The sequence below is a fragment of the Mycteria americana genome, chromosome 10 (assembly GCF_035582795.1).
Source record: "Mycteria americana isolate JAX WOST 10 ecotype Jacksonville Zoo and Gardens chromosome 10, USCA_MyAme_1.0, whole genome shotgun sequence".
In the NCBI taxonomy this organism is placed as follows: domain Eukaryota; kingdom Metazoa; phylum Chordata; class Aves; order Ciconiiformes; family Ciconiidae; genus Mycteria; species Mycteria americana.
The window spans coordinates 16610628-16638268 of NC_134374.1; the positions used below are offsets into that span (position 1 = coordinate 16610628).

The following is a 27641-nucleotide window of genomic DNA, read 5'->3' on the forward strand; positions in this document are numbered from 1 at the left end:
ATTCATCTAATGGAGTATCTTAGGTCTCTATCATCTGATTCTGTTACCTTCATTCTGGTTTCCCCCTATGGCCAGACGGAGAGGGAAAAGTCAGACTCTCTCCTTTCTTCTTTCCACCGTGCATCCCTTGCCCCTATTAACCAAGCGTTTTGACAGTGTTTAACAGCAGGGATAAATGCTGGCATCCGATTTACCGACCGCAGGTTGCGCATCACCTGAAAGGTCACAGCCAGCACGGCTTCGGTTGGGCAACCTCCGTGACAGAGCGGCGGTGAGAGAAGCAGGAAGGCGGGCAGGGTGCTGCAGAGCCACCGCCGCCGGGCGGGGGTCGCGGGGGGCTCCAGCACCGGACCGTCCCCCCCGTGCTGGGGCTGCGCGGCTCCCCCGTGTGCGGGGTGCAGGGTGCGCGGTGCGCGCCGCTGCTCTCGGGACCCCGCCGCTGCGCCCGGGACCCCGCCGCTGCGCGCGCCGCCGCCTACTCCGCCAGGTGGCGCCGCAGCCGGGGGCACGCGGCGAGGCCGCCCCGAGCCCTGACGTCACGCGCGAGGGCGAGGCCGGCCGCCGCGGGCGCCGGGCCCTTCCCTCCCCGCTCCGCTCGCACTTCCGCCCGGCAGGGGGCGGGGCCGGCGCCGCTCTCGCGAGAGCCGCGCGGCCCCCGCCAGCCCGTCCTGCCCTGCCCGGAGCTGGCGGCGGCCGCCCTGCGCTGCGCTGCGCTGCCCTGCCGGCGGCTGGGCCCGGCGCGGTGCGGCTCGGCCCGGCGCCGTCATGGCCTCCGACAGCGACACCGAGGAGTTCTACGATGCGCCCGAGGACGTGCACCTGGCGGGCGCCTCCCCCGCGCCGTGAGTCCGGCGCGGCCGCCGCCCTGCCCTGCCCTGCCCTGCCCTCCCTCAGCGCGGCCCTGAGGGGAGGTGGCCGCCCCCGACCGTTACGGCCGTAGGGGAGCTCCTGGGGGGAGGGAATGGACGTCTGCCCCCAGCCCTGCGTCCCCCCGCCTTGAAGCACAGGGCTCTGCGCCCGGGGCGCGGGGTGCTCGGCCGTCCTGGCCGCGGGCAGGCGGGGCTGCGCTCGGCGGCGGGTTGGTCGAGCGAGCGGCAAGCCCGAAAGTCAAGAGGCTGCGAAGAAATCGAGCAGCTCTCCATGTACTTTCTAAGGCTTGTGGGGATGGCAGTAGCCATTATCTTGATGAGATCATATCTGTCTTCCTTGGGCTGGCAATACGTAGTTTTTAGAAGAGACGTGTGGAGATGAAATCGGGACCGACAGAACTAATCCCTGAAATATGATGAAAGTAACAGATTTTCTGAGGAAACAGAAGAGAGCGAGCTTCTTCAGCAACAGGCTAACAGTTTCCGTGTGTAAAACAACTCCTCGTGTGTTCTGTCATTTGTTTTTAATGGTGTTGCTTCGATGCTTCGTGTATTTAGCCAGTGTATGGTTCTGGGTAGTGAAGTTCTAACAGCATTTTATAATGTAGATTCCTAGTGTGCTGTTATCTCAAAACTAACTGTGTCACCATATTGTTGATGTTAGCCAAATACGCTCCCTCTTTTTAAATTGTAAATATCTTTTTCCGGTTGTGTACTAAACAGGTTATGGCTTGTATCAGTTCTGTTTTTCATGTAGTGTGGACTAAACCTCTCTATTATTTGACCTTGCAGGATGAGGTTTCATGTAGCTTGTTCAAAGAGCAATAAGATATAGATTGTGGGATCCATCCGTTTTAAGCTTTAATAATTGACTAAGGGCTTGTTTTAATCTGTGTGTCAGTGGTCGCTGGATGCCTAGAACAAAGGAAAGACTAGATCTGTTCTCCTCACCCGCACATCCTGTATCAAAGCTTTTCTGAGCTTAACTTTTGACATAGCCTTGTGAAAAGCACATCTTGGCATACAGTTCTGCAAGGTGTGGTAAGCCAAATTAACAGTGTTTGTGGTGAAATGAGGTTTTGCTCCAACTACTTACCTTGCTTTGGCACTAGTGATCATCAGACTCTTCTGTGAGTTGCTTTAACTCAAACTAATTGAAAGTAATTGAAAACAGCTGAAAAATTGAATTGTTTTTGCTGTTTCTAGAAGTTAAAACAGCTGGAACCTGGCAGGGTGGGGACAGGAGAGGGTGAAGGTGGGGGATTTTTGTGGCTAGGAGCTGCAGGTGGGAAGGAGGAACCAGACCTTTTGGTAGAAGTGAGCCATTAAATCTGGCCCAACTGCACATCCTACCTTTTATTTGATACAGATAATGCCATATGTCCTGACTTTGCAGGTTTCCCCCACCTGTATCTAAGCAGAACTTGATAATATGAAGTCACTCACTAGAAACTAAAATGAAAGATGCTTTTAATTTTTCTATTGCTGTTCCATAACCTATAAGCATGCATCATTGACTCAAGTCAATAGAATTCTGTCAGCTTGAGTCAAGTAAGGAGGTGATCTCAGAGGGCTTAGTTTGCAATACAGATACTGAATCTGTAATTCAGTCTGGTATTGAATCTGTGCTAACAACATGGACAGTATTTTCTCTAAATAAGCTTTGAGATTTCTTAAGAGCTAATTTCACATTTTCATTGGACACTTCTTGGAAGCAGGCTTGTAGATTGTAGTTTCGAGACCTGTGCATGTGTAATGGCATTGAGCTGAGGCCCACAAAGCAAAAATCAAAACCTTCTCGTGGGAGGAAGGGCAACTGAAAACAAGTGCATATTGCCCTCTGCAGTTTGAGGCATTTCCTTGTGCATTCAGTGTTCTGATGATCAGCAAAAACACTTGGGAATCCTTTTTGGCAGCATGTGCTATAGCCAGTTTGTAGCAAAGCAGTGTAGATATATTTGCCCTCATTAAAAATGTGGGGTTTGTAGCTTCCTCCCCCCTGCCCTGAGTTTCGTGTGGGGAAGTTTAATAACTGCTGATACAGAAATTCTGAAGGTGGTGACAACTGTTTATATAAACTTGCTGACTTCTTTGTTATTTATTTGTTTTATTAATTGTTTTGTGATGCGGAAGAGTGGCATATTCAAGTTGGATGTAAGCTCCCAATTCCTACTGTAAGTCAATAGGTACTGATGCTTAAGCCCCTCTCTCAAGGAAAGCACCATATCTGCATCCTCAAGTACATCTATAACTGGTGCTCTTTAAGAATTAATTGGCAAAAATTACAGAATGAGTTACAAAATGTTTCTTCCAGATGATAATGGACTGAGATAGCTCTCCTGGATTGATGACTTCCATAAGGTGAAGTGTATTTAAACCAGATGTTTGGAGACTATTGTATCCCCTCTGGCCAGGCCTGTATGCTTCAATTCTGCTGTAGATCTTGCCTTTGACATGTAATTTGACTTTTGACAGGATGTGTGGAGAGTGTCCATCTGTTAGATAACTAGGTCCCAAACAATGTCTGTTTCTATATGCTTTTCTAGACCCTGGAAAAAAGATCTAGGTGCCTTTGTGGACTGGTTGGTGAAGGCATCTATTTGTTGAGTAGCCAGAGGAGTGGAGAGGGAGAGGTAGTGTGACAGAAGAGGCCTTTATTTAACCTCTGTCACTCTGCTTTCAAAAGACTATAACCACAGAAGAGATTTAGAAAAAGACCCTGAAATTTAGAGGCTTGAACTGTTCCATGAAGGAGAATGTCAGTTTTGAGAGAAGGAAAATATGAAGTAAGGCACACTTGTTTGGATGCAGGCTTGTGACAGACCCTCTTATATTTTATTTATAAGAAAAGTGATCCACCCACTCTGAAACCAAGAACTGCCAGACCTAATAGTTTGAACATCATATGCCTAACAGTAAGGGGCAAGTTTGTTCCTCGTGTACTCATATCCTAAAAATTGTTATGAGAAACCAAACAAAAGGCACTGGATTCAAGAGATGGTGTAGATAATGAGAAATATCTTTTGGTACTTTAAATTCTTGAATTCTAACTTCAGTAGTCCTGTCTTTTTGAAGTTGCTTCGATGCTTTTCCTGAAGAATCTAGTTTCCTTCTGTGTAGGAAGCTAGATAATGTGAAGTTGTGCCCTGTTGACACATGGGACATGCTTAGTAAAACTTTTTTGTTGGTGTGTATTTTAGCCAACATGCAAAACTGATCTTGGCAGCAAACAGATGGAGTGTGAAGTGTTACTTATGTTGCTGTAGCGACTTGCAGCACTGCAAGTCTGTGTTCTGAGTTAGCTGAAGTTCCCGAACGCTTTCCAAGGGCAACCCAAACAGTGCATTGCAGTAATGAATCCTTGTGGTTTTGAAGGTGTGGACTGCCACAGGGAGATACATCAAGAATAATTGTAGCTTCCAGGCCAGCCATAGGTTAGAGGGAGGAAAACATTGTGTGCTTCTGCAAGCTGAAGGACAGCAGTAAATACAGTTAGTGGGCTGGCTGCTGAACCTGTATGTTCTGTGCAGTGTACTGCTACTATACATATACTTTAAACTTCTTTTCATCTGCCTGGTAGCACACCTGCTTTGTAACAATGTACATCCTCCCAGGAAAGCAGGCAGTGTGGTTCTGGGATTTGACCAACGCCAGTCTTTCACATCATTGTTTTTTTTGGTGGGCTGAATGTTTTTTTCTTTTCTGTCACAAAACTTAGCAACAATGGGTTGAAAATGTGAAGCTTATTTCAAATAGGTACTAGGCTGGAGCTACCTGATAGTGGGAATGGCAGCTTCCTGTAGTCTGGTCAGTATTAGGATGAATTTGACAGCTGAATAAATAAAAAAAAAAAAGTTCTTCAGGAGTTTATTTGATGTTCAGATTGGTCAGGCATCTGGTTATGTTTGTGCAGGTGAAACGGGATTTTTCTTTGAATTTTGTTTAATCCTTGTAGATAACCTTGAACCCCTCCTTTGTTAAACTGGTGTTGCAGTGGTGGTACGTAAGAAAACTAGTTAGAAGTGTTTTATGTGAAATGCAGTCTACAAGATCTGTTGTTATCATTTTTAAAACAACTTAAACAATCATACTAGACAATAAAATTAAGTTTTTGCCTGACATTTTCTGTAGCATATCTCAGTCTTGATGTTCTGCCTGATAACCCTGTAAAGCTACAGACTTTTCAAAGCAAAATCAATATTTGATCATTGGATTTATCTTCATATAAATCTTTTCAGACACTTTTGCCACTATATATACTTTTTTTAAAATGCAGCCATTTCAGATACTGCATCCATAAAACCAGTGGCCTTAAAGTAAAACTGGGGGGTGGAGAAGGCTGGTAACTTCAGGTGGCTGGGAAGGCAAGACCGTTCCAGAGTAATGTTGAACTACAAGAGACTTCAGTAACCAAACTTACTCTGTGACTGACTTTGTCTTTATAAATGTAATAGCACATAAGCAGCAGCTAATCATGACTAAGGGAGCGATGGTGCTTATAAACACATAGCTCAAATAATCTCAGGCAAGCTGCTAAACTTATGTGGCTGTATTATAAACTGATCTGAAAGTGGTATTATTGCCAAACAGTTATGGAAGCTTGGCAGTGTTTTAAAAGTGTGTAATTTCAAGGACAAAGTTTCACCTTAACATAAGACATGTACGTGTGCTATATCAAGCTATCAGCATTGTTATATTCTATATCTGCTATCTCTGTAACCTTTACCACTTGAGCAGCTTTTTCCCAAGGTAAAGCATGAGAGTGGGAAATAACATCTGGTTTAGTTTGAGTGTGGATTTTCCACAGAACTAATTAGCTAAAGAAGTCTGAAAGGGTAGCAATGTCTTTTGAACCTCATGTTTTGCGTTACCAGTGGAGGAATGATTTGCCTGTACCAGAAGTGACATGCTAATTGGTGGTGTCACAATAGAAAACTAAAATATCTGTTTGCAGTTGAGGGATCTGCATTTTATTTAGGTTGTAGAGTCTTAGCAGTGCCTTATACGATAGGACCCTACACCTTGCTGAAGCCTAGGCAGTAATGTTGTAATTATAAATATATTTTATTGTTAAAGTCATCTTGTGGATTTAATGAACTGACATGCATTTCTGCCACTATTTCTAAGGAAATCCAAGAGTTGATAGTGAAACTGAAAATGTTTCAGGAACCAGAAATTCAATACAGGCTATGGCCTTTCATGGCAATATATTTTGGAAGACAAAAGATTTGTTTGCTTTTTCAGGTCAAAGTACTGATTTTGGTCTGTTTTGCACACTGGGGTTAGCAGCTTCGAGGAGGATTATGCCTCACAACAGTGTTACAGATATTGTGCATCTTAAGTGTCAATATCTGGACAGAAGCTCTAGGTTTAAGGTGTTAAATTAGTTACAAATGACGCAGTCTTTATATACTAATCCACTGTACTTTCTTGTTCACTTAACTCTGCTGTATAAATGTGATCTTTTCTTTTTATGATGAAATGCTTTCAGACAGTAAAGAGAAGAACTTAAATTCTTAAAAATGAAATGGAAATAGTTTTCTTTTTCAGAAGGTATTGTCCCTTGAAACCATCATTTTGGAGGAAGGAGGGGCAAATTAGACTGAGATCTCTATTTTTCTGTATTGCTTGGTACAAGACAATACTCAAAGTTGTCGAGTGTCACTGACCTTGGTAGCCAGCTGGGATGCTTGTACAATCCAGGTTGTAGTTCATTTGGTAGTAAGCTTTTAAGGAAGTAGTCTGTAACTTGGTCTCTGCTTGTGACTGACAAACTAATAGAATCATAGAACGGCCCGGTTTGGAAGGGACCTCAAAAGATCACCTGGTCCAGCCTTTCAACATCTTTATATATGAGTAAGATCCCATAGTCGGAGCAAGCAGTGTGACTCTATTTAAATAATCTTCTAGAATTCTGAAAATCTTGTGGAAAATGTAAATTCAGGATATCCTGAGAGTTGACCATTCACTGATTGGATTGAGTGGTGACCTGAAGAGAAGTAATTATTTGATACTATTCCCCTAAGATACCTTGTTCTTTCATGTAATTAGTGAAACGAGAGGTTATGTGTGAGTGGATGCTAATACAAATTCACTGTTTTGGAGTATGCGTTTTGGGAAGTAGTGCAAAACTAGTTCCCTCCTGTTATAATGTAAATACTTATATTTATACCGAGTGTCATGATTAGAAACAAGACCTTATGTTTACTAGAGAGGCTGAAGGGCAGAATGGCTATGATAGTGTTGCTTCTACAGGTTAGGGTTCAGGCACTTGATTTGCAAGCTACTGGAGCATTTGTACTTCTGCTTTCTCAGGGTTTTGGTTTCTTTGTCCGCCCTGTGCTCCCTGTACACACTAATTTTAAATTCTCTGTAATGCGAAATGTTTTTAAATCTGTACTTGGAATACCGTCAGTTTATTAGAAAAGGGTGATAGAAATAATGATTTCTAGAAGATTCTGCTGAGAAACTTTCAGGGATTGTAGAAGCTGTGAATCTGTGCATTGTAGACAGTTGAGCACTTCACTGTTTGGAGCCTTTTGTATAAAGGAATGGTATAAGAAGCATTCGTTCTGTTGCTGGTCTAAAATTCACTGTAAAGGAAGACTTTATTATAGACTGTTTAATATGAAGCTTCCTGTCAAGAGATTTTTTTTTTTCTTGGAGGTCTACCTAAGTCTGTCTTCTCTTTCTAACAGGTCACCAACAAAAGTTGGATCCCATGTATTAAAGGTGAGTTTCTTCTTAAAGTCAATCAAATGCTTGTTGATGAACGTAATGTTGAGCATTTCTACCTAAAGTAGATGTGCTACGGTAGCCCTAACATCTACACAGACAGGAGATTATAGGCTTTTCTTGTTGTAGGTAGCAATTGTTGTGCTTATGTCTCTTGAAGTTCCAACTTTACTTTTATTTAGGGTATGTTAACATGTCTTGAAGCTAATTTTATTCTGAAATGTATATGTGCAATTTAATTGAGCTCTACTTAATTACTAGACTACCCTCTTTCAAGTGATTGGTGAGTAGTAAGCAAGCCTCTGCAGCACTTGGTTTTTGGTTTCGATTTATATGAAATAGTTGACTTTGCTCTCTTCTGCCTTCAAAATAAGAAAAATCTTAGTGTTTGTACTTCATAAGCCTTCCCTCTAGGTTATGTGAAGCTAAAACACTATATTTAGCTTAATGAGACAGCGTTGCCGCTTCCCACGCAGGTAATTGGTGTGCTGCATCTGTGCATAGTGACAATGCAGCTGAATCTGGTGCACATTAAGTAAGTGAGGAGTTGGAGCCTTGTACAAATAACTGGTCTCAGAAGGGCCAAAGGGGATGCTATGCAACACTGTTACATAGAGTAAAGAAGGCTTGACAGTTTTGTCTGCAAAGTGTTGGGATATAGTAGTGAAAATAGTGTTTCTGATTTGTCAGCAGCACTCTGCTCTGAATCAGTAATCTTTTTACAATGATACCATATCTTACGGTATCTCTTATGGAACAGAGGCTTATCCCCTATTTTGTATTCTGTTTAATATCCCTTTAATGATTAAGTATTACATGTGTAAGTCTTTCGAGAAATGTCACTCTATAGTTCTGACTAAATTCAGTGCAATCAATGAACTTCAAAACTAACTTTAATGTATTGTTGACTGAATTATTAGCTATGCATTTCTGTATGTTGCTTGTAGGTTTCTTATTTTTTTTAAGTATCTTCCGAAGTCACTTGTTCAAAGCTAAGTTTTTGAAGGTGGAAAAAGTACTTGTTTCTCTGCTTGGTACTGTATCAGTTGAGTGAATGTGTGACTAATGGTATAGTTTGTCTTGGAATGGGTAAGAAATATTTCCTAAGTCCAAAGTTTAACAGGTGTGTGAGTTTTATGTCAATAAAATTAGAAATTAATAGAAAGGGCTTCTCTAGACACTTATTACACTTAGGTATTTAGGTCGTCATACCTTTGAAGATAGATTTTAGTGATAAAGCAAAGTAGAACTTGCATTTAGATTAGAAAAACTTTGTGGAAGGAGAGGGAGGGAGTGGAGAGGGAGGAAGAATTTTTCTATAATTGTGGCTGTGTCTGCATGATATGCCATTTCTTGAGGTCAGAACTCTCAAAGATGGATGTCTACAAGAGTTGTGTGGTTTTTTTCAAACGTATTATAGTATGTTAGTATGCTATAAAGATTCTATTTGACTAGCTAAGTGTCTAAAAAAAGTCTAAGGAGAAATTTCTTAAATATCTGTACTAGACAGTCACTCTAAATCTTGTCAAGGTCCAAAAAAATGTGGGAAGGTCTTTTAAAAGACCTGTTTAATGTGGAGATTAGGTATCTTGTGCATATCCAAAACTGTATAAGCGGAATTAAATTAATAGCCTAACAAAAATAGTTTAGAATGGTAAAGCTGGCCTTTGGGGGCTTTAACGTTGTGGGGAGACAGTGGAGGACTGCTGACCGCAACAGAAGAGACTTTCATATCTTTAGACAGGAAGGAGGAGTAGAACAGCTGTTCTGTATCTCAACTCAGGGAATCAGTTGGGATGTGTTTGTTTTTTCTTAATGTTTTAAGCTCAGTAACTTAATTCTTTGAGCCAGTTGTGAGGAGCTTTTCTCTTTTGTGAGACAAATGTAGGATTTTATCTGCAGCTTTGGTCACCAAATAGCCTGTGCAGGACGGTCAAACAGTGGAACAAGTTGCACAGAGACGATGTGCCGTCTCCATCCTTGGATATAGTCAGATCCTGACTGGACACATCTCTGAGCAACTTGTTCTAGTTGACTGTGCTTTGAGGACTACAGGATCTCCACAGATCCCTTCCAATGTCAAGGATTCTATCAGATTCCCCTTTGGATATTGCTAATATTGATCACATTGCCTAGAAGTATATATAAGGTAGAACAGAAGGCATGTGATGAAGTTCCTACTAGACCATATTAACTGAGGTTAAAGCAGTGTCTTTCTATGGTGTAAACTACTTGCTTTTCTGACTCTAAGATTTTTCAGGAATTGATGAATGTGTTCACTCACAACTAGAATGTTTGCAGTTCTGTTTTAAGACTTCGTATAGAATATCCGTACTTAACATACTCAAAGTGTAATCTAATTCTAATATTCCTAGGGCTGCCTATCTTAAGTATGATTTAACTAATTTTTTTTAATTAAATAAGACTTAAAACTATTATAAAGATTTACTACATTATTTTGGCACACGAGGCCACCTTTAGTGAATTGCTTTTATTAATTCTTTGGTTGGATATGCCAAAGTGATGCTGTTTGCACATCTCAAAACTATACTTCTTAAACTGCAAGCTGACTTCACCTCAGTAGTGTAATATCTGGGTAGTGTTGATTATACATATATAAAGAATAAATAGTATATTCAGCTTTGAATATTCACGCAGTCTGTCATCCAAATGTTCCAAAAATGTTCTTGTTTCTTGCTTAAATCCAGTCATTTCATTTGTTCTGCTACAGTTTATTTAGATTTTGGAAGGTTCTGCATGAAGATGAGTGGTGGCAAAAATAGACAATGTGCACTAGGAATAAATTGTAGAATGTAAGATTCCATGTCAGAACCTCAAAGGCATATTTGTAACCACTTGATAGATCTGCCTGACTTAACCTGGGAATTTCTAAAAAAGTTTCTATTATATGTTGTGATAATACAGTTCTTGCATCCTTTCCCACAAGCGGATAAAGAAAAAAAATATTTTAATATGGATTTTCTTTGCTGCAGATTATTAATGTGTATGTTTCTCTAAACTTCACGCTACCTTAAATTTTATTTTAGTTGAGGTTGAAACCTTTTAAAGATAACTGCCTTTTTTGTTTAATAGTGTGCAGGCTTTCTCTCTGTGTATGGTGGTGTGAAATACTGTTCATGTATACTGTGCGTTACTGTTTAAGCATCTATCTGACAGCAGTAATGTGTGAAAATGTAGCAGAATTCTTGTCCTTTATGCTATTTAATTTGTTGTAGCTATATTTTTGTTAGATCATCTTACTGAAGGACTTACTACCATCATCTTATGGTATCTACCATCTTTTTTCCATAGGATACGGACAGCAAGCTACACAAAGCTGGAAATGAAACTTTTGTACAAGAAATGAAACAAGATGATTCAAAAGAGGTTAGTGAAATATTGCTTTCCGCTTCCAGCGTCACACTAGAAATATTAAATAATAATCAGTCTTCATCCTGAAACTAACACAGGTTAGAATTTGTTGTTAACATGAGTAAGAGTGTCCATCTAAAGGGTAAATATGAAACTAAGCATTCTAAAAACATATTTAGGATTCACCAGTGTTGAATTATATGTATAATTTACAGGATCATATTTAGCAGTGCATGAGAACTCTGAAGAGTGAACAGCTCTTGTATCCTAACTTTCTCTCAAAGTATATTAAAGAGGAATGGAAATTAGTAACTTTGTTTTATTTTTCAGTTATGCCTATTTCTGCACCTAGATCTCCAGAATTTTTAAACAAAATATATTTTGTATACAAAGCAGCTCTTCAGTGGAAGAGTTCTTGTGGGTGTTGTACAGACTTGACTGGTAAGTGTACCCTAGAAATGCCTGCTATTTAACAGTAGAATGATTTTGGTTTTGCTTTTTAGATTATTGACAGTATTATAGAAGAAAGCCAGAAGGCACAAGAACTGGATGATGATTCTTTAGCTTCTAGAGGAAAAGAACTGACTGTTCCAACTTCAGATGCAAATGCTTGGATTTCTGGAGCAGGTATCATTAGTAGTATTCCAGAAGTATTAGCTGCTAAAATGTCATTACAAGAAGACCCTAGAGAACCGGTGTATCAGAGTGTGTGTAAGGACACTGAATTGGAGTCAGGGAAGCTTTTGTTTACTTCTGAGCAACAGGAAACTCATAAACTAACAAAAGTAACAAATGCAACTGACCATAAGATGGATGAAACTGAAGCACAAGAAGAAATGTCAAAAAATGAGGACATAACAGACAAGAAAGAGGCAAATACTTTAGAACAAGTGGCTTCAGATTTATCTACCAAAGACCTCTCCACAGCAGAAGAAATGCCTCCAGCAAAACCACCAAGGCAGCTTACTGTAGAACCTGATATAGTTGCTAGCACAAAGAAGCCTGTCCCAGCACGGCCACCACCTCCAACAAATGTTCCTCCTCCAAGACCACCACCACCTGCACGGCCGGCTCCACCACCCCGGAAGAAGAAGAGTGAACTGGATTTTGAAGTGCAAAAACCTGTTTTAGAAGGCAAGTATTCTATTTTAGATGGTTTTAGTTATCTATGTGGTTGCTATTTTTGTGTTTTGAATGAAGAATTGTTCAATCTTGTGATTTTAGTTTAGTTGACATCTAAATGAGGAAAAAAAAATTCTTCAACAATCTTAGCTTCTTACAGTGGAGAAATACTTTCTTGCATTACAAGTGTTCCTAATTCATAGCCTTTCTTGTAAACTAACACTTCCTACCAGAATAGCTACTTTTGTAGCAAGGAGAAGTTGCCTCATCAATACAGAAACTAAAAAAAGTTACTTGAAATAAAATGTGTGCAACCTGTTTTTGCATAGAAATACAAGTCAAGAGGTAGACTTGGGTCTTATGAAAGTGAATAGCGCTGGGTTACTAGGGAAATGACAAAAAATTGTTAATAAAACTTAAGAAGACTAGGTGGTCTTAAGTTTTGTAGGCCTGTGCCTACAAATACATGTGAAATATATAATTGATAAGGCAGATTTGGTGGCAGTTGATGTTTAAAAAAAAAAATCAAACTTGTCAGAGAGGGTGTTCAGGAGTATGATGTTAGAATTCTAACAATCTGTAGACCATCTATGGCAATTGTTGTGCTGCTCTTTCTAATATGAAACTCTTTTCAGTTTCTCGAGAGAACTTCACAGCTGGTGGTCTTTTAACTCCAAGTACAGTGACAGAAGGCATGCCTAAAGATTCTCAGCCTTCTTTGGATTTGGCAAGCGCAACTAGTGGAGATAAAATAGTCACTGCACAGGTATCGGGAAACTATTTTAAGTTCAATAACTGGAACATTTTCTATCACTTTAGTGTTACACTAGACATAATGTGTTCTGTCTGCAAAATTTCAGGAAAATGGTAAAGCAGCTGATGGCCAAACAACAAATGAAGTACTTGGACCACAAAGACCGAGGTCTAATTCTGGAAGAGAGCTCACGGATGAGGTATTAATGAATGTGGTCTGTACATAGTACATTCTTGTGCTTGCTTTTCCAATCTGTCAAATGAATTGGAGTAGTCACACGTCACTCTTTGTGCTCTGAACCCCTATATGCTGTGACCAGGGATGCAAACAGGAGTGATGGCATGCATGCTTTGTCCACCTAAGCACTTTGTGGTCCCTGAGTCATAAGTAGTATTAATGTTTGAAAGTATGAGCTGTAATAGATCTGAAATGCTATGAGTTTGTGTTTGTAGCTATGCAAACATGTTACAAGATTTCAATGTGAGGGAACACCAGCAAACTTGGTATTTTGTCATGTGTCTAAAAGGAGAAGGAGGCAGCAGTAGGAGAATGATTTTCCTAACATTAAGAAATAGTTTATTCAGTTAATAACTTCCATTATTCGTAATGATGTTATTGAGCTGCTGCCAGGTTTTATTTGTATATATCTGTGTATAGCTTTTTTTGCTGGTGCTAAACAGATGTGTGATCATGAACAGATCATGACATGCTCCAAAAAACCCTTTTCCTTCGTGTAGTATGAGTTAGGTCTAAGTGCTTTTTTGCTGTAGGTAAGGGTTGTCTTTGACTAAATCTAAGCTACAGCTGTTAGAATATCTGAAAGGGGAAGACTTCAAAATCTTTTAATTACCTAATATGTTTGATATTAGCATGGGAGGTGTCAGGCAGTGGCTGATGTCTCTACACCTGCATTTCTGATTTGTGAAGTTGAAGCTTGTGATGACGTGTAATTGTTCATCTGTGTATAGTGGTTGATAATGTTTGCACTAACACACTAAAGGCAATTTTAACTTAAACTTAGTCTTTGTAAAATAAATATATAGTGGGCTACAGAATTTCCCATTAAAGTAAATAATCTGTAAGATCAGATGATTTATATTTTGCCCTAGGTTTTGAAGTCTAATCAAGTCATCTTGATTTCACATCTTATTTTTTCCGTAGGAAATTCTAGCAAGTGTAATGATAAAAAACCTTGATACAGGTGAAGAAATACCCCTGAGTTTGGCAGAAGAAAAGTTGCCAACAGGCATTAATCCCCTAACTTTGCATATCATGAGGAGAACTAAAGAATACGTCAGGTATGAATGATGATAGCTTTTAGCTCCTTCCGATACTGTTGCTCTTGTAGTTTTTGCATACATGGAGGCAGCTCTTATGCAAGTAAAGAGAGTTGCAATCCATCTATCTCTGACTAATTTGAGTGGTAATTCCCAGTTCTCTATGAACTAGGCTGTTTATTGAATTATTTTAAGTTAACTAGAAGTTGATGATATTGCTGGAACTTGACAGGCAAGTATCTCTGAAAATCCAGCTGAACTGCAGTTAGCACTTGATGTGTTAAATGTTGTCATTTCTATACTGAATTAAATACAGTTTATGTTCAAGTACTATATGTTGTTCATGCTACCACCTCCTGTAGCTTTTTCAGTGTTTAATTTAGTAGACTTTGGTGCTCTGAAGACCTGTGGTCATCAGCATAGCTGACTACTTTGAGGTTTTCCTGTCCTCAGCAGGGCTTTAGGGCCTCTTAATGCTTAAAACTGAGTCTGTTTGTAAACTTGAATAGAAAAATACAGTTTCTTAATGATTAGGGAATTGTGTCAGTCTACCCCCCCCCCGAGACCTAGATTTATGTGAATTACGCATCAGACAATTTTAGGTTTTTTGCATTGCTGTATTGTCATCGAAAGCTCACTTCTGTAGAACTGTACTCTTCTGTGTACAAACTTCTTTTTCAGAATTAACCACTATTAATTTATTTGATCTATGGAAAGCAAGGTATGAGAACAAGGTGGCATGTTACCAGTTCCTAGTAATGTAATGTATTTTGGTCTGCTCTTAGCTTTCAAAGTGTCACAATAAGCTTAAAGTTTTGAATTTATGGAAGGGAGTAATGTATCTTTGGCATCTGGAGTGTGTATGCAGTTTTAGTATCAAGATGCCTAAGAATTGAAAGATCTGTTTTATTACTTGATTAACATCATGTCCATGTATTCCCAATGTGTTACATGAAGGAATAAAGATGGATCCTAAAATGCAGATCCTACTTTACTAATGTGTCATTCAATTTCGGTTCATTATGATTTCATATTAAACAATCACTTCTCTATTTCCTAGTAATGATGCAGCACAGTCTGATGATGAAGACAAAATGCAGACACAGCAAACTGATTCTGATGGAGGGAGGTTAAAACAAAAAACGTAAGATGCTGTTTCATGTCCCTACAAAGAAGAGACAGGTTTTGTTTTTCTAAGCTGAAGCTCTCCTTCTGGCTTCTGAACAAGTTACCTTTTAAGTACAAGTGATGCTTGAATTTACGTAAGCCCATTGCTCTGCAGTTAAACGGAAGATTACATGACTGCTGGCAAATTAAATGCTTATTTTAAGAAGCAGTAATGGAAAGAGATAATATTGCATTTCAAATCAAAACTATTGATTCATAATAGCAAAAAATGAGAGTTTGCTAGTGTTGTGTTGAAAAAGTGCCCTTCCTTTTTAAGGACCCAGCTGAAAAAGTTCCTTGGCAAGTCTGTAAAGCGAGCAAAGCACCTTGCTGAAGAATACGGCGAACGTGCTGTAAATAAAGTTAAGAGCGTTCGAGATGAAGGTCAGTGACACTGACTGTTTTATATTTTTTTTTTTAATAGGATAGTCTGTTTATCCTTGGACTTCTAGGAATCAAAGCTGTCTGAGGGACGTATACTGCTGTACACTACCACTGTACAGTTGATGTGGCTTTTTAGAGTTAAAGCTTGTAGGTTGGTAGGGATTCTGAGACTAGCAGGTTACAAGGATGAATTCTTGTAAAGTAGTAGTTGAGAGACTGTTTCAGGTAAGCCAGTTGAATACTGTAATTTTTGTTGTGCTGTTAGAAAGCTGTCTGGATATCAAAATGTAAACCTTCTTGGAAAGCTATTCCAGCAAAGTAGAAGTGGGGGTTGTCATTACTTTAATAAAATCAGATTGTTTTCTGATAACCAGTGCCACCATTAGAATTCTCATATAGCTTGAGCTTCTGTTAGAAGATTTCCCAACTACAACTGTATTCTTCCCTTCTTGTTTCATCAGTGTTTCTTGCAGACAGACTTCTAGTACTGCAGTAAGCCAATCTAATCACAGCCTGAGATAAGTACCGTAGAACTGCTGCACTTTAGCATCTTATGTTGCTGCTGGCTGTTTGCCCCAACTCTTTTGCAATTCTTATGCTTCATGGACAAATCACCAGGCCATTTCAGTGTATTCAGTCAGAAGAAACCGATACAATGAAATGGATAGTTTTCAGCACACATTGAACTGACAGAAATCACTTAGCGCAGGATCTGCTGAATGAACGCAGTGCAAAGAAAGGGGCAGAACAAAAATGGATAGCAGTTCTTATATGGAGTGTGAAGTGTTTGGATCCACTGCAACCTAAAATAAGTGTAGATGTATTTATGGACCTTGATGCAACAGTATTCTTGTTTTGCTTTAAGATCTTAATATTGCCTATACAAATTTGCTGATTCAAGACTAATCTGCTACCAAAAAGTATTGGCAAATGCTTACTTATAGATTAAATATGTGCTGTGTTACGTACTGCTGAATTTGTTTTCCTCTTAGTCTTCCATACAGATCAAGATGATCCCTCTTCCAGTGATGATGAAGGGATGCCATATACAAGACCAGTTAAGTTCAAAGCAGCACATGGCTTCAAGGGACCTTACGATTTTGAACAAATTAAAGTTGTTCAGGATCTCAGCGGAGAGCATATGGTAGGTCTCTCAAATGTCGTCTGTGGTTTTGCTGAATCTGTTCAGCCTGTGTGTCAGCTTTTAGTTTTCATCTACTTGGTGACCTCCAGAAATTACTGTCAGGTTTATTCTTCTTGAAGAGCAGTTCCATTCTGGAATATAACATTCTGGCAAGAAATGAAAATTTGGCTAGTTTGATCAGATCTTCAGGAAAAAAAAGTTTGTAGATACTCGGGCTTTAGGGATTCCCAAGAGCTTTTCCTTGAAAGAGTTTTGGTATTGAGTGGTACTTGGTTTCTTGGTTCCTACAATTACAAATTTAGGCTGAAATAGGCTATGTTCCACTACCAGAACTGAGCACAGAGCAGCAGGGTTGACCTGCTCAGCAAATAAACTAGTCTGCCTATTAGAGGTATGAACACAAGTATTGAACAGAAATACTGGATAAGTTCTGGAGGCAAGAGTGGGGAGAGATTAATGGGGCATGTGGATCAGAATCATAAGGACGGGAGAGACCGGGATCTGATATTTGCAGAGATGCCTGTGGAGAATGAGGCAGAAAACCCACCTATTCATCACTGTTGTAAGTGTGCATGTTCCCCTGCAGGTTCTGAAATACGTTCTAGTATTCCAGACTTCCCAGATTCTTCTGCTGACAGCAACTGTCTGACAACAATTGAAACAGTCCCCCATCTTTAAGTGTTAGGCTAAGGATAATGACCTACAGCAATCAGTTTAGTGACTGGAAAGTTCAAGCTTGTCATCCACAAATAAAGTTTCCAGTCCTACTTGTAATCCATCTGTGTTAGTTTCCATCATGCCAGTTTTTGACTTCTTAAAACCTAGGAAGTTCCCGAAAAGCATCCTAAAAGGATGCTAGGTTGGTGGAGGCAAATGCCTAATTTGTTCATTAAATGCTGTTCATTAAATAACAGGAGGAAATGGAATATTGCTTGTGTGGTACTGTGTTTTATTGACTACTGACTCTTTGGACTTCACGATGGAGAAAGAATTGTTGTCCTCACAGGCTTTGCAAAATCCTCATGCCAATTCTGAATTTAACAAATATATGTAGTACTCATTTTGGTTGCCAGAATTGATGTAACTAAGCACAATTTCTATTTAAAAAAAGAAAAAGTGTTAGCACAGCTTGTTCTAACTTCAGGTGCAGCTACAAATACTTGCCAGTTTTACAAATCAGATAGGTTATAAGTCACTCAGAACCCTGGCTTGCTGACTGTTACTAACTGTACCAGTTTTATGTACAATGCTGTGGTAGCGCTGAGCTCCCTTAACTCCTCTCCTACAGTAATCTGCCTTGTGGGCTGTTTCTTTCAAACTGTTTTTGCAAGTATGTTGCGCAATCCACCAGTCTTAACAATTACTTTTCCGTGTTTTGATCTACAATTTATTTTACTTGTGGTATCTTGTGTATGTCCTGAATCTTGCCAGTTTGCATTATAGAAAGACTTTTTGGTATGGAAAAAGGCACTTTATGTAACTTAAACAATGATCTTTTTATTTTGACAGGGTGCTGTTTGGACAATGAAATTCTCTCACTGTGGCCGATTACTGGCATCTGCAGGACAGGACAACGTAGTAAGAATATGGGTTTTAAAGAATGCTTTTGACTATTTCAATAACATGCGAATGAAGTACAACACAGAAGGTATCTTTCTATGCATTGCTAGAGCTCTAAAACACTAGAAATTGTAGTTATTTGGGAACTTAGAGCTGACCACAGGGTTTCTGCCTGTGTTCTAGGTCGTGTCTCTCCCTCCCCATCTCAAGAAAGTCTGAACTCTTCAAAGTCTGATACTGATGCAGGGGTATGTACACTAGGTATTGGGAGGGCAGGAGGTGGGGGGTTGCGTTGTTCTGTAATGCCGGATCTTCATTGTTGCTTTATCCAAACACACATTAGAGAGTTCTTGGCCTGTGTCTTTGAGGCATAGACAAACTGCCTTATCAATAGACACCTTCAATCAAATACTGTTATCCCATGCATTACAAAATCTGCCTAGCTTCACTGTGGCCTTCTGCCAGAATAGATTTCTGACTGAAATGCTAAAGGGGGGGAAAAACCTACGTTGTTGAATCTCCTGTCGTAGTATTTTGCCTCTGAGCATTACTTATGGTCAATATATGACTTGATGATGTCCTTTCTGAGAAAGGCCAAACTCAACAATGGGATACTCAGAAGCATAATAAAACCTGACGTTTTTAAATTTTTCACATCTGTGTAGAATAAAATGGAACATGACTGACCAAAAGTGTTAAGACACTCTTACTTGTAGGGTGTTCAGATACTTTAGTAAATTTGCCATTAAAATTAATGTATTTAAGTCTTCTTTTTTTTTCTCTATTTTTTGTTTCCAGTAGTGTAAGAAACAGATGACAAAATGAGGGTTTAAGCAAAGATTTTAGTAGTAGTGTTATTTAATGTGCACTCTTCTGGCAGGGGGGAGGCGGGCAGGAATCTTTCCATACCTTAGGTAGTGAATAGGCTTGCTTAGCCACACGCACCAGGGATGTTGTTTTGAGGGTTTTTTTTGCTGGAGAGCTTTTGCATAGGAACTTCTAGGTTTTTTTTTTTATTTTGCACCTGTTTATTCTGAAAGGGGCTCTTATTAGGAAGTTATCATTCTTGATATGCACTAGAAACATGGAAACTTTAATTCACAGTTTATATTCTAAAATGGAATGCGGTTTTCAAGATTGATATACTTTGTTCCAAAAGCTTATCTTCAGATGTTTGCTTAAATTGCTGTCAAGTGTATCCCATTGAATAAAAGCTGTATGGATGGAAAATGTAGGGCTTCTTAATTTTGGAATTTCAAATGATGTTTCACAGCCCGTTGTACTTGAAATTTACTTTGGTTGTTTATTACTGCAGTGTTGTTTATTTTAAAGTCATAAGAGTTTTTCTTCAAATTGTTATTGGCCCTGTACTTTTTGTAAGCAGTAATTGCTTTATTGTTAATTTTTCCAGCTAACATTTTGTAATGTTTCTATACACTTCTCTGATAGATTTGCAGTGGAGTTGATGAAGACCCAGATGATAAAAATGCCCCGTTTCGTCAACGACCATTTTGCAAATACAAAGGGCATACAGCAGATCTTCTTGATCTTTCCTGGTCTAAAGTAAGGCACCTTAATACAGACTACACAGTTCTCCTGTGTTTTCATTGTTTTCTTTTGTCAGTTGCCATACATCTAAACAACATAAAACAATCATTAAAGTTAAAAGAAAAGATTTGTAGAGACAACACTTATTCCAGCTGAAATAGTTGGGATAAAATGAACAAATTTCTTGGGCTTCTCTAATTAGGAGTCATCTTTAAAAAAGAATTAAAAAATCAAGCTAGTAACAATTACAATTGTGTATTTAATAGTGAAGTTAAATTGTTTAGAGTGGGAGGAATTTCCATTGAGCTGTGTGATTTCTGATTTATGGTGTTATTGCTTTTCTTGTCTTCAGTATGCTTTACTGGTTTTATGCAATGTACAGGTTCTAAAGTTGCTGAATATATACATATATCTTAAAATTAGAGAATTACCTTGTGCTTAACTTTCAAAATGTTTCACATAAAACTTATTCAGTTAATTCTCCACATTAGAATACAGTTGTAATTTTAAGAACACAGTCTGGTTGAAAGATCTTAGTCAGGAGAGACTCTCATACCTTCTCTGAAGCCTGTTGTGCTGTTTCTTCTCTGAATACTGTAACTACTTTCCAAGTATTCGTTTCCATTGAGATTCTTCTAGAAAACTTTCTGTGACTGAGCATCAGTGTACTGGGCTTAAGGAAAGTACCAATGAGTAATGATAATTTGGATAAAACATTTTATGTGAAAGGATAAAATGTTGAATTTCATGGCAACAGAGAAATTGGTAAGACTTTACCAATCAGATTGCTTCAGTATTTTCTGTTACTTTTGTGTCTATTAATCACCATGGAATTCTCTTGTTTCACAGAATTACTTCTTGCTTTCTTCTTCTATGGACAAGACTGTCAGACTGTGGCACATATCAAGAAGAGAATGTCTTTGCTGTTTCCAGCATATAGACTTTGTCACTGCTATAGCATTCCATCCAAGGGTAAGTGTAATTGCCCTCTTTCGTCTAGAGAGGTAGAATTTGAAATTACAAGAGTCGTCCCCCTTTATTTTCAATTTAAAAAAAATAATTGAATAATAGAGTTTGTGCACTTTAAAAATATCCCTATTGGATAATATTCAGGAACTTTAAGTGTTCATATTCATTAAACTTTGCCAGAGTGTCCATGTGGTTTAACCATTTGTAAGCATGATGTGGAAAGTGAATTGTCTCTTGGCTATAACACCACAGCTGGTATAGTTTTGAGTAACTTTGTGAAAAGTCAGAATTTCCAGTGAGGGGTGTTGTGATTAAATATTAGTGGAAAAAATCATAATGAAATAGAACAGATTGTCCAGAGCCCACAGAATCCTTGGGGATGTTTAAAACTTGACAGGATATAACCCTCTACAGCCTGACCAAACTTTTGAGGCTGTCCTTGCTATGAGCAGGGGAGGTGGACCAGAGACCTCCAGAGACCCCTTCCAACCTATCTTATTTGATTTTTAAAAAATACTGTAATAAAGCTTCCTAATATTAATAAAACTCAAGTAGAGGGAAAGCATTTTTCAATGTTCCCTGAACATACGTAGCTGGTAATCGGGAACTCTGAAAGGAGCTTTCAAATTCCGACAAGGTTAGTATTTTTCTAACTTATGTTGAGAGGGTAAAAAGTAACTGTGGTAACTGAACACTTTTCTAACTTGAGGTATACACACTGCGTGTGTGTAATCTTGTCAAAAATCTGTAAGAAATTGAACTCCATTTACCAGTAATTTTAACATTGTCTTTTCAGCTGCCTTAAACTTTATAATCAACTCATCTGAGAGCGCTTATTTGGGAGGTTCTGGAGAGAAGCTGTTTGGAAATGCGGCAGGAAGGTTTTAAGGAAATCAGGGCATACTCAGCACAAGCGGAGATTAATGTAGTTTGTCCTTTCAGGATGACAGGTACTTCTTAAGTGGTTCATTGGATGGGAAACTCCGACTCTGGAACATTCCTGACAAAAAAGTGGCATTATGGAATGAAGTAGATGGGCAGACAAAACTGATTACAGCTGCCAACTTCTGTCAGAATGGCAAATATGCAGTCATAGGCACATACGATGGAAGATGCATCTTCTATGACACGGAGGTAAAAAGATTTTGAGACTATGCATTTCTTTCATGTTAAATAACAAACAGATTTAGAAGTTGTGCTTATTTAAATACCAAGAAACAAACCTATTGGAACTTGAAGCAAAATAGTTTGAAGTTTTTACACAATTATTTCCAATCAGGATACATTTTAATATCTTTTCAGCACTTGAAGTACCATACACAAATACATGTGCGTTCTACCAGAGGCCGAAATAGAGTTGGAAGAAAAATTACTGGCATTGAACCCTTGCCTGGAGAAAATAAGGTACTGTCTTTCAATGCAACTGTGGCTCAGTACTGGAGTCTGATACTTGTATCTAATGCTTAATAAGTTTGTGCTAAGTCTTGTTTGTAGTCACCGATTTAAATCGGAAGTCTTTTAACACTACTAAAATGAACACTTTGCTGATTTAGACTAATACAGTACTAAATAGTGGTAAAATAGACTTTTTAAAAAATGACACTATGCTCTGATTAATGTAAAGGTGAGAAAATGCTTACAGATGGCTTTCAGTGAAACTTTCTTTGGCATAGCTAACCTCTCTCGAATTTAATATTCATTTGGAAATGTGCTTCATACAGAAGCTGGTAAAAACGCTGAAAGCTCAGAAGCTGTTATCCAAACAAGCGTAGTCTGTTCTTCAGAATCAGTCCTTTTGTTTAGCTTCAGTCTAAGCTGAAGCCTTCTGTTGAAAGGGTCAAATTCTCATGAAGCAAAAAACATGCTGTTGAATACTAAAAGTCACAATCTAAAGCTGGAGAGTTTCTCACTTGTATACAAAGTTTCAGGGATGATGTTGGGTCAACAGCTGGCTCTAGAGTAGTAGATCACCAGTTGTTATCACCTATATTGTATTCTTATCAATGACACAGAAATTAGTTAATTCCAAAGACATGCAGAAGATTCAGGAACCAATAGTGTCTTTGGGTTTGCGTCAAATGCTGTGCGTTGGCTTGTTAGGTCATGTAATGAAACACAGCTCAGCATGAACTCTTGAAAACAAATAGGTAGTTCTCTAATCTGATGGTAATGGTGTTCCAAGAGTTGTCACAACTTTGTTGCATAAATGACTAGATAAGTAGGGGTCAGTATTTGACTGCTACTCTGCTATACCCTTTTCCTAGCATCATCTTGAGACTTATTGCTAACCTGCAATCTGCTCCACTTCTAAGGTACCATAAAAAGGCTAATCAGCTGAATGCCTTTACTCATTTTGATGACCCTTTCATAGACTTCTCTGTTCCTTATAAGTACATTTAAGCTTCTGATCTGAAAAATGTGAAAAGGAAGCAAATGCACATCAACCAAGAAAAGCTCAGTTTGTTTATATAGCAGACAGTGGCCTGATCTGTGCTTCATGGTTGATAGGTCGTGACTCTCCAGAAATTTACCTCAGTAGAACAGCTGTTCTGCTATATTATTGTGGAACGTGTTCCAAAATATCCTTTGCAAATTGATGACTGTTCTTAGGGCCCACATTTGACTTCAGTAAAGAGCAGCTGTTCTGGTTCAGACTAGCCAGGATGATCTCGACATTGAAGTTGTCTTCTATCCATTGACAGAAGATGAGAGAGAAAAATGTCATTGTCTAAATCTTGTTCTGCTTCTTTAGACCTATTCTTTGTCTATGTCACTTTTTCATCAAAAGAAATGGGAATTCTGACTGTTTGAATGAACTCTGTTGCTCCTTCTAGGGCATGCTAATGATTTCCACTTCTAAATTTTATTTATTTCTTTTCTAGATACTAGTGACATCAAATGATTCCAGAATCCGATTGTATGACCTAAGAGATCTGTCTTTATCTATGAAATACAAAGGTTATGTCAACAGCAGCAGCCAAATCAAAGCCAGCTTTAGGTAAGACAGTATTATAGCAATGGAGCTGTTGGATTTGGGAAATGCTGTGGCTGAAGTACAGAGGCTTTCGTTTAAATAATCTGTTTACCTTGGTATGCAGCTGAGCCTCTGAAATGTCACTTAGCTTGGAATACAAAGGTAACTAAAGGCTCTAGTCAAGAATGACAAAGCTGCCTACAAGCAGGGAGCTTCTGTGGATGAGTGAATCCTTTCATAATGATAGTACGATGCATGTCCATTACTACTGCTGAAAATACAGGAACTGTGCTAGAACAGGTAGGGCTGGGACACTACATATTTTCTCCCCTCCATGATAAATAGGTTTTATTTCCTTAATTTTGTCAGGTATTGTTGCAGATGTGTTGGTCACCCAACTGTTGCCTGAGGCTGTTGGTCACTGCCTGTGAATCATCACTGTCAGGAAACAGCCTGCAAATCTGAGTTGGAATTCTTTTTTGTCTTCTTTCTCTGTGCTGGCCTAAGGTGCTTTTCTGAGTTTGAGTATATTACTGTGACTGTCATGGAAATACTGGTTTTTAAGGTAATAAAAGAGAGGGAGTAGAGGGAAAAGAATATCTGTTCTATTCCCTCTTTGAGTCTTGCAGAAGCCAAAGAGGAAAAACACTTGGGTATCTGTTTAACCTGGATGTTTGAGCAGAGGAGGGCAGCAGTGCTTAAGGAATAATGCCAAGTTTAATCTTGATTGTCAGCTGTTGGCCTTTGAAAGCACCTTTAAGGCTGACACAGTATTTCACAGAATGGCTGAGGTTGGGACCTCTGGAGGTCATCTTGTCCAGCCCCCCCACTCAAGATCAATTTCCCAAATTAAGTCATCTCTACTTAGAGGGCTGTAGCATAGTTAACATTAGAGTTTAGATATGTAGCATATTCACGCAGTAGGTAAATTAAAAGTAAATACTTGAGTTGGATTTGCGGGTACCGTTTTGTCTCCATCAGTGTGCATTATGCAGTTATCTAATTATAATCGTGTTGAATGTGGGGTTTTTCTTCCCATGATTGTATTGTAAATAACTCCTGTTACAGAGTCTCAGGTGTTCATACAGGTTCCAGACTCAAACAGATGCAAATGGCACTTAAAGATTATGCCATTTTCTTGTTGCTTAGTGTAGCTGTTAAATTAACCCTCATCTATGTCGGAAGCTGCAGGGGAACAGCTTCTGTGTGCTATTCATGAGAACTATTTTTTCTTCCAGATGGAGAGCATCAGGAAGCTTGCATACACATTCATTTAAGGACTGTTTATTTTTTTGAGCTGCAGTCACTAAAATAAAGGATCGGTTTGAATTGTGAACTTAGCCTGGTTGCACTTGCAAAGCTGCAAGTCCTCTGGAGAGCTATTGTAATAGTTGCTTGAACAGCTAAGAAAAGTAATGTGTTTCCTTCTTTGAATCTTTAGCCATGACTTTACCTACATCGTAAGTGGTTCAGAAGATAAATACGTTTATATTTGGAGTACATACCATGACTTGAGCAAGTTTACATCTGTAAGAAGAGACCGTAATGATTTCTGGGAAGGCATTAAAGGTAAAAATCAACCTTTGATCTTTGATAAAACAAAGTTCATATGATTTAAAAAATTAAGTATTTTTATCTTCTAGTTTTTATTTGCTCAGCAGTGCTATTCATTTAGTTTGAACAAATTATTAGCAAGATGCATTGTAATTGGTGGATTTTCAATAACTGGACTCTGTCAGAAAACCTTGTCCACGGGCAACTCTTTACAGATGCATGACTGGGATGGCAAGAGACAGAGTAGCTAAGAGTTTGTCCAGCTTCAGTAAGAGGTTCTGAATGAATGTAATGTTTAGCAGGCAGAACTTGGTTGTATAAGTGTACTAATCAAAATAATTATGAATCCTTAGATCCATTATGGAAAAGTAGCTTTGAAAACAAATGCAAATGTTTTTTCTTTCATGGCAGGATTTAAAAAAAAAAAAAAGGCAACTCTTATCTCCTACAAACACACAGTTTTTGGGAAATGCGGGACCATGTTTATATCAAATGTGTGTTGGACCTCTTGCAAGTTAGTTTTGGGCACTTACAGGAACTTCTGAGATCCCTAAGCTTATAAAACAAGGACAGTTGCTCCTTGAGTGATGAGCTTACCTGGTGCCACTAGCCCTGAGATTCTTGGATATTTACTAAACTTTATGCTTGCTGTTCTTGTAAAATTAACAATTCCTTGAAACAAGATAATCAAAATTGGATTGTCTTTCTGAAGCACATAATGCAGTGGTCACATCTGCGATTTTTGCTCCAAATCCTGGTTTGATGGTGTCACTGGAAACTTCTGAAAAGCAAGAGGCTGAAAGTAAGGGGGAAGATTCTGAAACATCAGATACCATACCCTCCGGTAGGTGTTTAAGATGAGCTCTGCTTGATACCATGGTATGAGGAGGAAAAGATTATGAAGAATACTTTCAATCTGGGAGGGTGGTTTCTTGAGATGAAAAGTCCTTGCAGTGGCATGGATATATATTTCTACCTTAGCGGTTGAACATTTAGGCAGCTGTTGCGTTCTTAAAACCTGAGAGAATGCGAAGTGAGGGGCATAGCTGTTGTCCTGTGGACTTTAGGATTATTCTTTTTACACCTGAACTCTTAGGAGGTAGAGCTGTACCAATATATAACGAAAAAGTCCCTCTCCTAGAAATGCAGATGTTTCTTGAAGTATTGGCTAGATAACAGGAATGTCATAGAGGAAGAAGGGTGTCACAGTGGTAGATTATCTTTTAATGAGAGTTTAATTTTTAAAAAATTTTGCTTTTAATGAACTAACAGTTTATTTTCTTTCCTTATTAAGGAGCTTTGAAGACAGATCATACAGAAGTGCTTTTATCGGCTGACTTTACTGGAGCAATCAAAGTCTTCATTAACAAAAAGAAATATGTATCTTAGTTGTTTTGCAACTGACAGCATAAAGCTATGGTACTGTGGGATTAAAATTCCATAAATAATGCGGGCAAAAGTAAAGTATCTAATATAATAAAGTTACAGGCTGATTTTATTTTTAAATCTTTATTTTAAGACTACTCAAATATTGGATCCTTGGAAAGCAGTGTCTACCTATTAACACCTGGGCTTGTAGAATAGAAAGGAATGTGTAAGAATAATCCTGCCAAACATTAGACTCTAAACTTTCTACGAACAGTTGTTTTGCAATGTAATTGTGAACCTGCACAGGTTTCTGCACGAAAATGTATTCACACATGTGTGTGCCTTTTGGCTACGTGCACTAATTTGAACATATATCAAAAGGATTTTAGTGGTGCTTGTGGCCACTAGATGTCAGGAATGGGGACGGGAAGGGAAGGTTGGAGGTATGGCTGAAAAATGCTGAATGATCTAGTCTGATCTTTGCACAAAATTCCATTTGAGAAAGATCTTGAATTTGTAGTAGCTATTGTTCAGAATTTTAAGTTATGCAAGTTTTTGATGGGTCAGCAACCATGTGTAAATGTTTTTATAAATTTCTCAACTTCAGGATGTGAAAACTTTTTTGTTGTCTTTTAATTGTTGTGGACTTTAGATTCCTTTCTTATATATAATTTTTTTGCACACTGGAGCACAATACTTGTGTAAAGAATTCTCTCATTCCTTGTTCATGGGCACCAGGATGTATTCACCTTCCAGATAAAATTAAGCTGCATTAGAAAGTTCTTATATTTTACAACTATGTAAAATAAACTGTTTACATTTTTTAAGCATTGTAGCTTAAAGT

The 27641-nt window shown here is 38.7% G+C and overlaps 1 protein-coding gene across 2 annotated transcripts; it reads left to right on the forward strand.

Annotated features, from left to right (window-relative positions):
• Window positions 1–638: 638 nt before the first annotated feature.
• WDR44 (WD repeat domain 44) lies at window positions 639–27627 on the forward strand. Of its 2 annotated transcripts, none has more exons than XM_075512934.1 (20): window positions 639–842; window positions 7568–7601; window positions 10917–10991; window positions 11480–12110; window positions 12734–12864; window positions 12959–13051; window positions 14014–14150; window positions 15190–15273; window positions 15574–15680; window positions 16673–16824; window positions 18334–18472; window positions 18568–18632; window positions 19834–19947; window positions 20782–20904; window positions 21844–22035; window positions 22204–22305; window positions 23784–23899; window positions 25317–25444; window positions 26142–26273; window positions 26724–27627. In XM_075512934.1, the coding sequence occupies exons 1-20, from the start codon at window positions 766–768 to the stop codon at window positions 26816–26818; spliced, it is 2727 nt and encodes a 908-aa protein (XP_075369049.1). In that variant the 5' UTR covers window positions 639–765; the 3' UTR covers window positions 26819–27627. The 2 variants fall into 2 exon arrangements, with proteins under 2 accessions (XP_075369049.1, XP_075369050.1); XM_075512935.1 differs by having other exon boundaries at window positions 26727–27627.
• Window positions 27628–27641: the final 14 nt, after the last annotated feature.